Source organism: Canis lupus, chromosome 1 (assembly GCF_048164855.1).
Source record: "Canis lupus baileyi chromosome 1, mCanLup2.hap1, whole genome shotgun sequence".
Lineage (NCBI taxonomy): Eukaryota > Metazoa > Chordata > Mammalia > Carnivora > Canidae > Canis > Canis lupus.
The window spans coordinates 57,925,836-57,942,930 of NC_132838.1; the positions used below are offsets into that span (position 1 = coordinate 57,925,836).

Sequence of the window (17,095 nt, forward strand, 5' to 3'; positions counted from 1 at the left end):
CTCTGATTCTTCCATGTTTGTGGTCATTAAATCCAGTCGGTTTCAAATCTCAGTTATTGCATTTTTCATTTTTGTCTATTTTTTAGCCTTCATTCTCTGTGGCAAGGGACTCTCTGATGTCTTCTATGCTTTTTTAAAGTTCAACTAGTATTATTAAAATTATTGCTTTAAATTTTCCATCAGGCATACTACTCATGTCAGTTTCGATTAAATCACTGGGCATGTTCTTTTCTTGTTCTTTCTTTTGGGATTAATTCCTCCATCCAGGCATTTTGTCCAGGTCTCTGTCTTTTATTTTGTGTTAGGAAAGCCTATTAGTTTTCCTGCTCCTGAGAGTAATGGCGTTATAAAGAAGAGATCATATACTGTTCAGAGCCTGACACGTCAGGAAGTGTCTCTGGCATATACTGTGTGCACTCTATGGCTATGTTTTAGGTGCTCTTTCCCTCAGGTCCTGTTTAGAGTTTCTCTTTGCCTACAGTAGGGAGTGTTGAACCTTGACCACAGTGTGGTGGGTTTTAGGATTGTGCTGTGGTCTACTTGTTAAAAGACATGTGATGCATTTTCCACTAGAGCTGAAGGTTTATTTTATTTTTTTATTTTTATTTTTATTTTTGAACTGAAGGTTTAGTCAGTTCCCTATAGTCAGTAGACCTTGTGCCTGCAGAGGGTTTCTCCTAGTCTTCTGGGGGATGGGCCCACAGCTCCTGTTCTCAGGCAAACTTACCCTAGTTGAGCAGTGCCTGCAGGTGCAAGGGGATCGGCCTTGTGGTAGTGGTTTAGGCTGTCATTGTTGGACCTGTGCTGCTTACTGAAATTAGTTTATGGTGAGGGGTAGGAGAGAGAAATGGCATCAATCCCCTCCCTTATCCCAGAGAAGGGAGTTGAAGCTTGCTACTGTCTGGGAAGCCCTCACCGAAGAATGAACAGTCTCCCCTCATCTGTCCCAAGCATCCCTAGATTCCTGCCTTCACCCTGTCTGTGTCCAGGCTGGCTGCCCACCTGGCAGTGCAATGCACCTGTGTTTTATTCCAGGCAGGTCAGGTGAGTTTTAAAACTTGAAACTTTAGGGAAGGTGTGTTGTGGACCTCCACTTGTCCTCTGGGCGAGGGTCTTGCTGTGCTGGAAATGATGCAGGTCTGTCCCTGAAGTTCAAGAGCCTGGAGTTTGAGGTAAAGCCCAGCAAAGAGCCAGTGTCCAGGTTAGCTGCCCTCACAAGTGGTCTGTGCCCTTGCTGAGCACTGGGGGAAGGTTATGGCACCTGCCAGCCCTTTTGTCCCCAGCGAGACAATGCCATCTTTCCCAGATGCACTCCAGGAAGGGGGAACCATCTCCCCCAGGGAGTCCCATAGGATCCTCAGGTCCTGCTCTCCACTTCAGGCCATCTGCCCTCTTCCACAGGAGCACTGCAGTGCCCACAGGGATCCAGACCAGCCAGAACCAGTCACAGACTTCCAATCCTCCAGTCTTTGAACCCTGCTGATTGTAAGCACTCACGAAAATCAGACTGCCTCTTTTTCCCAGTCACTGTCTGTGTGGGGAAATGTTTTCTTGTGTGATCACCTGTGTACTCCTCCCTCTCTCTTTCCTGTCTCTGTGACCTGGTCTCTCCCACTCTGCAGCATTGGGGATCCTTTTCTCCCCCAAACCACATCTCTGCCTTCTACCTTTAATGATGTGGCCTCTTCTCTCCCTCATGTTGTGTGGTTTGTTCTGTAGTTCTCATGTACCTGGAGAGCAAGGTTCTTGTCTTACAGAGTCAAAGAATGAATCTTGCAGACAAGGGAGAGCAAGTAAAGGGATAGAGTTTTATTAAGCAAGGATATAGAAAAAGCTCTCAGGAGGGAGAGTGATGTAGTTTTAAATGTAGGTGACATATGATGTAGTGAGGTCTGGAGCCCACAGCCAAGAAGGAATTCTTGAGAGGTCTTTGGTGCAAAATGGTGGTTTTATTAAAGCAAGGAGGACAGCACCCCTAGGCAGGAAGACCTGCTGCCCTGGGGTTGTAAGGCGTGGCTGATTATATACTTGGGAGTTAGGAGAGGTAAGGAAAAGGGAGGTTTTCAAAAGAAGTTTCTTTTTTTTTTTTTATAATATAGTGACTTTTATTTTTTTTTTAATTTTTTATTTATTTATGATAGTCACAGAGAGAGAGAGAGAGAGAGAGAGAGAGGGGCAGAGACACAGAAGCAGGCTCCATGCACCGGGAGCCCGACGTGGGATTCGATCCTGGGTCTCCAGGATCCCACCCTGGGCCAAAGGCAGGCGCCAAACCGCTGCGCCACCCAGGGATCCCCAAAAGAAGTTTCATATGCTAAAGAGGACCTAGAAGATACTGGAGGCCTTTCCATTGTCAAGTTAAGGTTGTTTTTCCCTCTAGCAAGGCATTAACATGAAGACAGTTGGGAGCTTCCTGGAGTATGTGTGACATTTCTCCATCACACATATTTCACCCAGTGATTGGGACAGGGAGAAGGTTGCAGGGTATCAGCTTGTGCTATGTCCTCATCTAGCCTTGTGCTCCCTCATCACTCAGATAGATTTCTTGTGTATTCAGAATGATTTTATATGTATCTAGCTGTGTTGGAGGAAGGAAGCAAACCTGGGTCCTTTTTTTTTTTTTTTTCCATAAACATTGAGCATCTTTAATTAGTAAAACAATCCCTAAAATGGATTAGAAAAGAATCCAAATCCTATCCTCACCCCATCCCATCCCCTTATCAACATTAACCTTTTCAACAACATCTGGAAAAATGAGGTCATTCACCTAGAGGTATGAGAGGAAGAAGTCAATTGTCTTTGGACAAAAACATAAGAATCCTGATTCTGAGATTGTCCATTCTCTTTTGCATTTGATAATATCTGGACTTCAAGCAATTCTAATCAGAAAAGCTAGAACTCTGATAGCTACTCATCTCACTTAGGACAGGCAGCAAGAATCTGTTAGGATTTTATGTCTCCAATGGTTCCAAGCACAGTTTCTAATACAGAAATAAAACCGTTCAGTGTCTCAGTCCTCGGCTCATTCTGTTTCACAGAGATCTGCATTTCTGAGTTCTCGGGCTCCAACAGCAGTTCTGTTAGAAACAGGCAGCCGGTGTCATCCTTAGCACTGAGGTAGGCTTTCCACGGGTGAGCCCCAGCCCTGCTCATTGCGATGGTCTGGATGTTCACTACTTGCAGGGCCATCTGGAGGGTGTCAGGATGGACTGCTCCCTGCCAAGGGAATACTTGCTGATGAGCAACTTTCAGTCTAAACCAAGTTTTCTCAAAATACTCAGCAGTAAGCTGGCAATTGGGGACGAGCATGAGGGCTCCAGAATCGGGCCATCTTAGGTCCTCCCTTTTAATGTATTACTGAATCCAGTAGTTTGCTAATATTTTGACAGGGATTTTTACATCCATTTTCATCAAGATTAATGGCCTCTAATATTCCTTTCTTGTACTTGCCTTGTCTGGGTTTTGTCAGAGTAATTCTGGCTTTAAAATGAGTTTGGAAGTTTTCCCTTCTTTTCTAGCGTTTGAAGAGATTACGAAGGATTGATATTAATTCTTCATCTTTCTATGTGTGTTAGAAAAAATACTTTTCATATTTTTACCAGAGTAACACTGGCTATTTGCTCTTCCTCCATATCACAGACATGTTCCAGCCTCGGGCTCTTTGCACTCACAGATTTTCTTTTCTGTAAAAACGTCTTCCTCTAGATGTGTACATGGAATACTCCCTTCGTTTGAGTCCTTACTTAAAAATTCATATTCTCATGATTGCATTTTGAATGGCTATATTAAAAACTCAGCCTCACCAAAAAACTCACAATCTTCTCTGCTGCTCTAATTGCTCTCCACAAGATGATACTTATTACTTTAGAATAGGTCACATAGTTCTAAGAATCCCTTGGGCAAAGTTAATAGGTGACAGAAAGAGAGGAAATATTTGCAATGTTTACAATTAAGAAATAATTAATTATCTATGATACAGTAGGACCCCAAAACAGCAAGTAGGGGACAGCAATCTGAATTTAAAAAGAGCCAAACAAATGAGCTAAGATGTACAGAGAAAAACCACCCTCCAGCAATACCAACAACAAAAAAAACCCTCAAGTTAGTCAACAATGGTGTATTAATTTACATCTACTAGGCTGTCAAACTTTGGAGGGGTGAATAACGCTGAATGCTGTCATGGAGTACACAGACATCTGCATGCATTAGCATATTTCCCCTGAGAGAGAAGATCTCAGCAGCATCTCTGGAGAGCAATCTGCCAATCCCTGGACAACTGCAATACAGACCTAGCAGGCAATTCCTGCTTGAGTATTGTCTCCAAAATATCTTATGCTGGTGCATAGGGGAACATGAGTGAAGGTGTACACTGCAGTGTTGTTTGGGGTGGGGTGTCCGTCAGGAGAAAGTGGACAGGTCAGTGTGGGGGTGCAACCCTGAAACATAGTCTCTTTTAGACACAATGGATCAGACATCATAGCATATAAATGAATGTTAAACTACAGAGTACAGTGAAAGAGGAAGAGATGCCCATCCACTGAAAATACAAACACATACAACAAGGCATATTTCATAAGAATACATTCCAGCAAAGAAACAACTTTAAATACCAAAGCCTGCCTGTCTGTGGTTTGAGTAGGGGTAGGATGGAACAGGAAATGAGATAAAGGAATAAACAGATGACAGAAGGCCTGTAGTGAATCAGTGATGTTAATATATCACGAACTGAAGAGAAAAGTTTAGTATCCCATTATGCTAACAGCTGACTACCAGATAAGAAAGAGATAAAGGAAAGGAGGAAGGGAGTGAGGAAGGAAGGAAAGGGAAAAAGGATAGAAGGAAGAGAAAGAATGGAAGGTAGAAGAAAGAAAGAAAGAAAGAAAGAAAGAAAGAAAGAAAGAAAGAAAGAAAACAGACAGATGGACACCATGTGGAAAGGGGAGTGGGAGGAAAAGCTGAAGACATTTGAAGTTTTGAATCTGTGCAGAGATTTTTGCATCCTCTTATTGAGTCTCTAGAACTATGGCATGATACCTCTTTGCCACCCTAAAGCTACAATCCCTCCTACAGAAGCAGTGTCTGTTATCTGGGAAAAGTGAAAGGATGTAAGAAAGCCTTTTAGAGCCTCCTAACAGTTTTCACTGAGTTTGAGCTCCAGCTGTGGTAGCATGTAGGCCCACGTGGTCTTGGTCTTCCCCAGGCAACACTGGAGGACTACAACCACCAATATTAAGGTACTGGAAGGATCCGATAAGGTGCACACCACCTGCAACTGTCAGCAAGGGGATGTGTGCCCAACAATGATCTTGCTCACTGGGGGCTGCTACTTAGCATGGGTGATTGGAGAGTCTTGAGAAGGAAGCCGAAGATGAGAATTGACAAGGGGAGAATGGGTTTTCTCATTTCAGAAGTTGATTTGAATCTTTCTGGGACTTGTGATTTTTTGATGGGAGAAGTCTTTGTAAAGCATTGCCTGGATATGTCAGAAGCATGACCTTTATAGTCCCATATATGAAGCATTGCAAATGAAGTGTAAGGAACTAAAGCAGGCAATTACACCCACATATTTTGTGACAAATGTTCACTCTAATTGGAATGAAGTGAAAGAGTCATCATAAAAATTTGTCACATCCCACTTAAAGCAGAAGGTCTAACTTTAGGCATGGTCTTTCCATTCCCATCTCCATGTGGGTGTCCCAGGGCCTCCTTTAGGGATTCATAATGAACACTCTTTCCTTAAGTAGCCATCATGGGCACAGACAAACATGGGAAAGGGGGGAAAGATGGAAAGTACTCTTCAGTGAAATTCCTTTTTTTTTTTTTTTTTTTTTTGCTAATATTGGCTCATTGGCTTCTAGGAGTGGAGTTGGGAGGGAAATAGGGAGGCAGCCATAGACGATATTTTATAAGTCCTATATATGAAGCAGAAGGAAGGACAGAAGAGTCAAAGAATAAATGTGTGGGACAAATGCCCATGGAGTTTCAAATGGAGCATCTCCTGAAACAGAAAAATAAAGGCAGTGTTGTTTTCTTTTACCCATACTGTACTTTAGATATATTAAAAATTCCAATCCGATAAAATTACCATTTACTTATGATAATAGCAAGCTCTGATTAAAAATTGATGACATATCTAACATTTTGGAGGAATTTGTGCAGCATTGAAAACAAAATTATTTCTCTTATAGGAACTGTCTGGCTTCAGCAGTTATTAAGTCTGATTTATTTTGAGGAACATCGCAGAGGCACTGGAAAACTGCAAACAGTGGATCAGGTCCCCTTCTTTGAGTACAACTTTCGACAATTGGATTTTGGGAAAAGACCATCTCCTCGTCTCTTCTCTACCCACCTCCCATACAACTTGGTTCCAAGTGGGCTGAAGAACAAAAAAGGCAAAGTAGGAAATAGACTCTGACTGCTGAAAGATAATTGCTCTTTTTCATGATTTCATTTTGTTTCACTTCATCAACACTGCACTCATCCAACTGTTCACAAATATGGCTATTTCCAAACTTTAAATTTCAATAGCCATCTGAGGTCTTATCTACAGTATCTGATTTGTATCTTGCACCATTTCTTTTCCGATTATAAAAGACATTATAATCAGACATTCAAAAAGGAAAGAATAGATATGTGTGCTTTTAATTTGCTTGACAGACTGTATTAAAATACCATATATATTATATATTATATAATTATATATCCTTTCATTTTTTACAACTGTAGAAACAAGTATATATAAAATGCTAGCAATTCCTTTTTCTTGGCTCTGTGTGCCCTCCCTGCTTTCTTTTCACACTTCACCTATTTTGCCTACTTTCTGTTCAAATGTACCTCATTCCTTGGAATTGCAAGGGAACCTCAGAGCAAATCATTGATCTCTACTGAGTGTATTTCTCTCTCTCTCCCTGGATCAGTCACCTCCACTCATTGATAATTTCAGCTCTTGACTCATTACCTTCCTCTCTACCTCTACTCCTGTCACTCATGGGAGTGTTTCAAAGTTGATGTGAATGGTCTTCTGCAGTGCCAGACAAATGTGAACCAAACTGCCCCTGAGGGGTCACCAGGAAGGAGCCTTCTCAGGGTCATGCAAGTGCAGGATTGCCTCCTTCATGTTGACCCTTTAGGCTCTGCACTGGCCACCCATACCCTTATCCTCACCAGACCTCTAGGTGTGGACTTCACCTCCAGTGAACTATTCCTCTGCCAACCTCCAGGGTTTATAAATGTGTTATAAACCTGCCTTTGTTTATGATACCATTTGCCACCTGATGCAATACATACTTACCTGTTTATTTACTGTCCGGTTCTGGCTGGAGTACAAACCCATGAGAGAGATGGAGTTGGCAGTACACAGAACAGTGTCCAGCAAGCATTAGAGTTGAATAAATGAACAAAGGGATCACCAGTGATTGTTCTAACTTGAATCCTGACTTCAAGCACCTTGTTATCTGAGTGCTGCCTCCTTTTCCTCCTACTCCTTTCAGGTATCTCTTGCAGTGACCTGTCAGCACATTCAGATCTCCAATTCCCTCCCCCTCCATTCTGTCTCAACACACACCCCACCCCTCTCTCGCATATCCTCAATTTCTCCTCACCCACCAATGACCCCATATTTTACTTTCAAATCCCCTTTGCCTCAATTCCCTTGCTCCATTCAACCCTTATGATCAGCTTTTAACCGCTAAGTCTGGTGAAACCCAATTATTGTATATTCGGGGTGTTCATGAACTGGTAGTGTGGGAAGAAAAAACAACGCACTTAAAAGTTGTATCTTCTTCTTCTTTTTATGACCTTGATGCTCAAATTTTACTTTTAAAAATGTTTTGCTAAAAAAAAATGTTTTGCTTTCACCGTTACCAAAATGACCATTTGCTACTATCTTCATCTTCTCAAAATTCAATAACATTCTGTTCCACCTATCCCAGTAAAAGGGTCACAATAAACTATTCCCACTTAATGACCTCCACATCCCAAACCTCCACTCCCTGCCTTCCCTCCTTAAGAAGAGGAGTGGAATGTGTTGATCATTTTTGTTTTCAGTATATATCTGCCCTCTCCTTATTGTTTGGATCCCTTTCTAGATCTGTTTTTATCTACCCAACTGTTTTGCAAATGAGAGACATTTTGTCCCCATAGGATATTTGGAATATTTGGAGCATTTTTGACTAGGGTATTGATGCTACTGATCTTTGATGGGTTGAGTTCCAGCATGCTGTTAAATGCCCTATGATGCTTAAAGTCATCCCAAAAACAGATTATTGGGGGAAAATGGCCATGTTTCCCACTGTGAGAAACTTGCTCTATCCTCAAAGATTTTGCTCGAGCAATATTGTTTCTTTTTTCATTCATTTCCATTGTCCTTGTGATTACAGGATCATTGCATTTGGCCCATAACCAACTTTTAATGTGTCACGTTTTTACAGTAAAGCAAAACTTCTCTCACTCCATTTCCTCTATTATGTCTAGAGAGATCTCAAATATATCTATGGCCCCTGTTATCTAAACATGGAACTCAAATATCCAAATGGATATCCAAATATCCAAATGCATTTTTTATTTTATCTCCAAACCACTGCTCTTCCAGGTTCCCTGTATTCATAAATGTGTAATCATCTACCTAAGAGGGTTAGGATCAGGACATGTGGCATAAGTGACTCATTTGTACCATTGTGCTTATGTCACTTTTATACAATCCTGTAGATTAATGACAAGAAGCCATTCTCAAAGCCAAAGCAGCAAGAGAATGAAAAGAACTTCTTCCTCCATGTTTAAGAAGACGTTTTATTTCATTACAGATACCAACCAGTGTTAACAGCTGTTTGGTATTATCAACCACTTTGTTCATATCAGTAAATATCAGTAAATCCCATGGGTGAAGGGTTCAGTGGGCTGACATGCATCAAGCTCATCTTCTAGCTTAAGGGTTGGCTCCAGGCAATGTACAGGGAGGCAGTAGGTGAATGAAAGCTTTTCCTATTATGAATGTAGATGTGACTCCCAAAGGAGTCACAAAATATATACATGCTATTATGAAGATACAAACCTTAGGTTTCATCCAGGCCCCCTGACTAATATCTATACACATGCTGAATAAGCATGGGCTAGACAGAGATTGATGATATTTTGTATTCTAATGTCATTGGGTTGCTCAGCTGTTTTATGAATGCAAGTCTTCTGATTGGTTATAATAAACAGTTTTTAGAATGAATCCCATATTCCTTCAATGCCTTCAATGCCAAACATCCTGAAGTAACTTGTACTTTACACTATGAAGATATATAAATAAGAACTATGTAAACCGTACACAGAAGGATGAAAAAAGACATTCTAAATTTTCTAAGATGATTTGAAAATATCTTAATAAGCTTTTCTTATTGTTATATAATTTATAGCTATGGGGCATTTTCACCTGTATTAGCTTGTTGATGTAGAGACAAGAGAATATTGCTGCTCTCTGTCAGGGTGAATTAAGAAGAGGTACCATGTGAGGTGTGTCTTACAGAATAATTGAGAGTCACTAGGCCAATCATGAAAGGAAAGGCATTGCCAAGAAGGGAAAGCCCAAAATACAAAGAGGGCTGAGTATATACATGACGTGGCTAGGAAAATGTAGAGTTAAAACAACAGGCTTCATCCAATTGGAAACTATTAGGGTAAAGCTCTGAGAGAATGAAAGCATCAGAAATAATGAATGCCTCCTTTCTTTCCAGATTATTTACATATACAGAAACCCTAAGGATGTTTTGTCCTCATATTTCCACTTTGGAACAAATGTGATATTACAAGTTACAAGTACCTTTGAGAGATTCATGGAACAATTTCTCGAAGGAAGAGGTAACTAAAATTTATAGTATAAGTATTAAGTTTGGTGTCCTGTAGTAAATTTTTAAGCTTAGTGAATTTGGCAGACAGAGAGTGAATGATGAAATAGATTCAAACAGGGTTCTGTAATCAATGTATTGAGCCAGTTGGTAGGGCTGTCTGGGATAACCATGACCTGCCGTTGTTACAGATTTTGATTACTCCTGCTCCCTCTCAGGAGACTGTCAAGATTACAGGTATATCACCAGAGAATATTTACATCTAACCATGAAGAGAGTCTTTCACAAGCACACAGTTGTCTGGTCTAGCTCAGAGAGAAGCATCTCAATTGATATCACAGGTTTGGAGCTTTGCACTGCATGTTGCAAGGGGCACCTCCCAGGAGCTCTATTTGACAAAGTTCTGTTCCATATTCCTTTCTTTTTAAAAATTTTTTTCTTATTTTTTTTTTTTTATTTTTTGTCCATCTCTATGCCCAATGTGGGGCTCAAACTCACATCCTCAAGATCAAGAGTTACTGATTCCATCCTAGGAGCCAGCCCCCCCCGCCCCCACATTTGTGTTCTGAGAAGCCAGTGTAACTGGTTGATCAGGAGGAAGGCCTGCAGAGGTAGAGATAATGATCTGCAACGGGAGAGTCAACTGGAGAGCTGAAGTGACTCATCAGGAAGACTTCTTGTTGCATGCAGCAGGCAAATAGCTCTAGGTGCCTTTGGGCACTGTGGGAGGAGCAAAAAGGAAAGGATTCCTTCCTCTCTTTTCCGGTTTTGGTTTTTCTCTCCCCATGTTAAGATGATTTTCTGCCTGAATAAAATGCATTTTTAAGAGACTAATTTCTCCTTGAGTTCATCTAATTGTTTCCTAGGGGAAGGTGGATAGTGCTCCTAGAACCAGGTTCTAGGGAGAATTTGAAATTTAGCAGCAGATTCCTCTTCCTTCTTTGTTAGTAAAGATTCCTGTACCTCCCACGACTATAGCTTATTTTCAACCTGTTCAACAAATTTGCCTGATGATGTATCTGGTTTTCCCACAGTTATAGGAAGCCTTTGGTTTGACCACATCAAAGGTTGGTATGAGCACAAAAGCCTCTTCAACATTCAGTTCATGATGTATGAGGAGATAAACAAGGTGAGAAACATGACATTAGTGACTTCACAGAAGCTGTAAAACAATTCAGCCTGGCTAAATGAGTTGATTGATTGTTCATATGTAGAACACCCAAAAACATTATCAAATTTGAGATCCCAGATTAAGCATAATAGGAGATGTGTTTCCTATATCATTCCTGTAGTTTGCTTACCATGTTTTCATTTACAGTTAATTAACTGGAATTTTCTTTCCAAAAACCAGCTGTGCATGAGGCACTGTCTATTTATCTATGTGGGCATGCATATGTTTGATTATTCTGAGCCAGATTATTGGTCGCTCTTGCAAGGGTTATGAAATCTATTTTCTGCATTATTCATTCTAGTAACCATCTAGATGTTATATTCATCATTCTGGGATGCATCTCATGGGAAACTTTAATCTTGTCTGTATTGTGGTTAAGTATTGTAAGAAAAATTAAATGAAATGTCTGTGTATGATTAGAAAGAATTCTGGAATATTACATCTGAAACTAAAGGATGTACTATATGTTGAGTTATTGAATTTAGCCAACTAAATGTTGACTTGAAAATTAAAAATAAATAATAAAAAAGAAAGAATCTAGCTTCTACTATAGTCAACTACAAATGCCTTAAAACAGAAGAATTTCTATTGCTTATTGACCCAAACCCAGAGACAGCCTATCCTGATATTGTGGCAGCTTAAACACGTTGTGAATGACTCAAGCATTTTCTGTCTTTCCTTTCTATCATATTTACTGTGACAACGATGTCTTCCCTCATAGTAGCAGGATGGTGATTGTAGCTCCAAAGTCATGTCCTCAGAAGATAGAATTCATGGCAGAAAGAGAGCGAAGTGGGAGGAGAAGGGCTTTCTTGCCTTGCTTCGCTCCCATCTATTCTCTAGGAGGACAATCACTCTTTCAAACTTCTCTTTGACTTCATCTTTCTGACACAATTTGGGTCATGTGACCACCCTAGGTGAATGTCTTGTAGAGGACAATGGGATTGCATGAGGATCTGGATCATTCCAGATCATTACTGGAAGGGGTCTGGGCACTGCTGCCAGAACACCATCAGGGATCTCTTAGCTGGGAAAGAAGAGAAAGAGTTGACAGGTAGGCAAGCATAAGGGCTGCCACGTGCTGAGTATTTGTCACTGGTTTCTGCTATACCTGCCCCAAGCTCAAGACACCAAGCCTACACTCTCTTGTTCAGTCTGTACCACCCACCAATGAGATATTCAGGTATGTGGCCGGCCTTGTAACCTTACTCACAATATGGCTTCCTCACTGCCTCCAGCCCCATCTCCCATCTTTCTGCTCCTAGGCACATGCCCATAAAGCTCCACAAGGGAGATTCAAATTCTGATAGTCCTGTGACCTGGAACCTCACACCTTCCATCCAACCACAACAGTGCATATATTTTCTTTCTTTTGTCCGGACTCCATACCTTCAGTTGGGCTATCTAGAAATTTCTAGATAATAACAGAAATTTCCTTTTTTTGCATTAATTCCCCAAACAAATTTCCCATCTTTGTTGAACCTTTCTCCAAATTCTGTTATGGAATTACTCCTGCCCCTAGGTCTGTGTACTGAATTCCCAGCACGGAGTCCCAGCTGTGCCTCTCTTCTCTTGCACCATCATGTGGGCAGTGTCTGACATGTGGTAACTACTCCCCAAATACTTGCTGACTTACACAGATAAAATGAAAAATGAGCGTCTGTAATGAAGCCAAATGTGCTCTAAAATAATGCACACTGAAGGATTAATTTACCAAGAAGAATAAGCAAGTCACTTCTTGTGGTCCAAGTCCATTTTTCTAGCCAATATAAGCACCTACATTTTTTATTTTTATTCTTAGCTGTGACTTTCGTATAAGTCTTCTTTCTTATACTGTGCATAATTTATCATACTCTGATGTATTTCAGGATCTCAGAGGTTCTGTGTTAAAAATCTGCAAGTTTCTGGGGAAAGAGTTGAGTGAGGAGAATATAGATGCTGTCATGACAAAGGCCACATTTGAAAACATGAAGTATGACCCACTAGCAAATTATGACGATATAATCAAAACTGCATATGGAAAGAATGTAAAAGGTCATTTCCTTCGCAAAGGTGAGCTTGAACAGGAGGTCGAACAGCAAATGGCTGTGTTGTACTATGGTACAAAAGGACCAGAGTCTATCCTCTAAACTTGTAGGTGGACTTTCCTAACATAGAACCCTCATGGGCCTGTTCATTTCTTAACAGATGATTTTCTATGATTTCTTCTTGGTGCTCTTTAGGAGACTATATTATTTGTTTCCTGGATGAAACTGATGAGTTACCTAAAATCACGAGGTCTTCTCCACGGCCTCTGAAAATCTACCAATACCTAGCACAATGTCTGCCACAAAACAGATGTTCATTTAGGTTTAGACTGCTTCCTCTCATTAGCATGGGCTCAGCATGTGATGATGAGGTAATGACGGGTCTGTTGGCTGTCACTGGCTGCTCTTCCATCTCTGTGATTTTTCCTAAACCTCCACCAGGGCTGAATTAAGAACATACACTTGCTGTGCTTGTGTTCTTGGGCAGGACTATCACATGTCCTCTAGTAAACTAGAATTTCACATCAGTAAAAAGTATAGGAATATCTCATTTATCATAATATATCCTCGGTGAGTGAGATTTTATAGAACTGATAAATTTGAACATGGTAAATTATTTTATTTTATACAATCATTCTACATTATATTTTATGATGTTCTAGCTTGGTACACGGAAAATCTATAAAACGGAATTATAGACCTCAATTTTGCACTTCATCATAGTGTGCTATGCCTCTGTGTCAAGTAGCAAGAAATTGTCACTTTGATTTCCTCAAGTTAGTATTTCCTTACTTAATCTCTTCATATGTATTTACCTATTCAATTAAAAAATATGAAACACTGGTACCTGAGAGCCTCCAGAAGCGGGGAAACACCTTCCCCTTTTGCCCTGCACATCCTATTGTGGTGCAGATACAAAGCCCTCTTCAACTGCCATTGTCTTTGTGTTTGCAATTTGTTTCTCTTTGAAAAAAGAAAAATTTCTGTGCTTATATGTCTTTACACCCAAAAATGACAGACTAAAAGGGCTTAGAAAAAAATACAAAGAGCCAGATCTCCTGTGGAAATGAAGCACACCCCCATATGTTTACTGAGCACACAGGTGCGCTTTTCTCTTATATGTGATCCTCTGGGCAGCATCTGCACGGACTTCAGCGCTCCTGCACTGCTGTGGTTTATGATTCCAGTTTTGTTAATATTTCAGCTTTTTCAGTTGTCTGTATACAGTTCAGTGTGTGTGAAGATCAGTGTTTCTTTTCTTGCCTCTCCCTCTATCAGCCTGTGTCTGTCATCACGACTCTGTGTTTACAAGTTTAAAGTAAGATTGTTGTGAACCTAAAGTGGGTGAAGAGGGAATCATTACAGGGCAGCCATTATGAACTCTAGTTCCTTGGGCTACATTTTAAACATCTCTCTGAACTGCCAGGTCCTCATCAGTTATAAATCAGCTCATTGATACCAGATTTTATGGAAATTTTGCAGGACTTCTTTCTCTAAACTACCATAGCCCATGCTAGCCTGTAGCATAGTACTGAACAAGCTGCCAGAATTTTCTTCTTTTCCAGGTGTCTGCCAGCTGAGAAGTTGGGCTAATTATCTGACATTACAGCATAATTGCGAGGATGAATTTGTTTGCCCACTTGCCAGGAGGTGGGAGAGGGAAGGGGCAGGGCCGCGTTCAGGAGTCACTGAGGCCTTAGTGGGAAGAGAAATCAAAATGCAAAAACTGTTTCTCCCAACAATGCTAAGGCATCATGCCCCTCTTCTCAGACTCTTCCCTGATGTAATTTCCTTGTTTTTCCTCCCAGGTACCATTGGAGACTGGAAAAATCACATGACTGTTGAGCAGAATGAAAGGTTTGACAAGATTTTCCAAAGGGAGATGAAAGATTTTCCCCTGAAGTTCATCTGGGATGTGAATGAAGACTAGAATGCTAAGCCATACACAGATAGTTTAAGAAAGCACTTTCAGAAGGAAATATATCCAATTGTACACTTTCATCTTTGACTCTCATTGAATCATTATTGAAAAACCTCAGTGATTAATAAATATGAATATACTGCCTTTACATCATTTGCCATCTGTGGCCTCTTTTCCATTGTCCGGTATTCCTCAGGTTCTGTTCAGGAGAGGGTTGTCTCTTTGTTTTGGCATATAATTAGGGAAAGGCATTTAATTTATGTTCAGAAATTCCAATTCCAAATTCTCTTTGCATCTTTGTAGCCAAGGTCTGTGGCATATATGCACCAGGGCTTCCTACCTGATTTCAAGAAATGGAGCAAGTTCATTTTCCACCAGTGTGTTTAATGAGTTCCTAGGTGAGACAAGCATTACTTGGGTCCTGAGACAATCTGACAGAGAGTCAAGCATCACATTGGGATAGATAAGATCCAGACAATGTACCAGTGCCCAAATTGTTCTTACTCATTGCAAATCATGAATAAATGAAAGATTGAATTCTCACCTTCTAACAATATCAAATCATGTGAGGATATTGTGGTAACTGGCTATTCCTCTCATAATTGTATTCTGTGCAATTTTTCCTCAACCTTTACCAAGAGTTAATTAACTCTCTTGGTGTTCACAATGCCTCATCCTCTCTCTCAACAAGTGCCTCTTCATATCATTATAACATGAGGATGATACTAAATCCCTTTAAGATTTCTTTTTTCCCCCCAGTTTTTATTTATTTATTTGACAGGTACAGAGAGAGAGCACAAGCAGGGGGAGCAGCAGGCAGAGGGAGAGGGAGAAGCAGGCTTCCCGCTGAGTAGGGAGGCCAACTCGGGCTCCATCCCAGGACTTTAGGATCACGACCCGAGCTGAAGGAGACACTTAACTGACTGAGTGTCCAGGTGCTCCAAGATTTACTTCATTAAACATATTAATTATATAAGAACAAGCCATTTCAAGCTACATAGTCATTATGTGCCAGGCACAAGCACTTCTTCCCATGTCTTTGATCATCTTGTATCTAAATCATTAACTTCCCTGTGATATGGCGATGGGGATTCTCTTCGTTTACATTAGGCTTTCAGTGGAATTGTAAAGTCCAAAATTCTTAAAAAGATTTCTTCAGTATTTATTAGAAATTGATTTTGTAATTTAAAAACAAGTTTAATTGACAGGTATTTTCACAACAATTTTTAAAATCTTTTCCTGAGCCCAGTTTATAGGACAGCTCTGATTGTACTTATCTTTGTGTTTTAGGAAAACAAAACTTTGATCTTGGCTTTGATATTTGGCAAAGTGGCTAATTGCCCTTGAGAATACAGCCAGTTAAAGATTCTTCATTCATTTCTTATGATACCATTACTTATTCTCCCTCACTATATTCAAGGAGTCGTTTTTACCTCCCATTGAAGCATATGAGAGACAGATATAAAAAAAAAGAGAGCATCTGTCAAGAAGTCAAAGATTTGTAAGAGAACTATGGGCTATCATGAGATTTTTCCAGTTAGTGAGAATCCTGAGCTGAAGTAGACTGTTATCATTCTACTCTACCCACTTACTTCCAAATCTTGACCTAACATAGGGACCATAGGAGCAGTAAGCAATGGTTGTAATGTTCTGAGTTGCATGTCAGATAAGCTTTCTCTAAGCTATTTTTTAACAGATACGTCGAGGGATGATTTATATGCTATAAAGTTAACAATTTTAGGTGTATGCCCTAATAATGCTTAGTAGTTTAGAGCTGTGCAACCACCACCACAATTCATTTTAGAACAGTTCCATCAACATCCCAATTTCTGTTCCTATGCTCCGACTCAGTCACATATAAAACTATGTTCTGCCTCTAATCATTTGTTGGGAACATTGAGGTTCATTCCTGCTATAGCATGTATTAAATGTGGTTCATTTTTATTCCTGAATAGTATTCCATTGAGTGGATATGCCACCTTTTGTTTATTCACCAGTTGATAGATGTTGGAATATTTTCCATTTTTGGCTACTATGCATAACACTGCTATGAGCATTCACAGACAAGTCTTTGAAGGTGCATATGTTTTCATTTCTTTTCAGTAAACACCTATAAGTTGTAATGCCAAACTGCTTTCTAAGGACCGTA

The 17,095-nt window shown here is 40.3% G+C and overlaps 1 protein-coding gene across 2 annotated transcripts in view; it reads left to right on the top strand.

The window, feature by feature from the left end:
- Nucleotides 1-15,094, top strand: part of LOC140636176 (amine sulfotransferase-like) — a 40,463-nt gene extending 25,369 nt beyond the window's left edge. For both annotated transcript variants that reach the window (XM_072831563.1, XM_072831564.1), the window contains 5 exons: nt 6,189-6,397; nt 9,717-9,840; nt 10,862-10,956; nt 12,867-13,050; nt 14,834-15,094. In XM_072831563.1, coding sequence (XP_072687664.1) covers nt 6,189-6,397; nt 9,717-9,840; nt 10,862-10,956; nt 12,867-13,050; nt 14,834-14,955 — 734 coding nt within the window. In that variant the 3' untranslated portion in view covers nt 14,956-15,094. The remainder of the gene's footprint in view (nt 1-6,188; nt 6,398-9,716; nt 9,841-10,861; nt 10,957-12,866; nt 13,051-14,833) is intronic.
- The last annotated feature ends 2,001 nt before the right edge of the window (nt 15,095-17,095 follow it).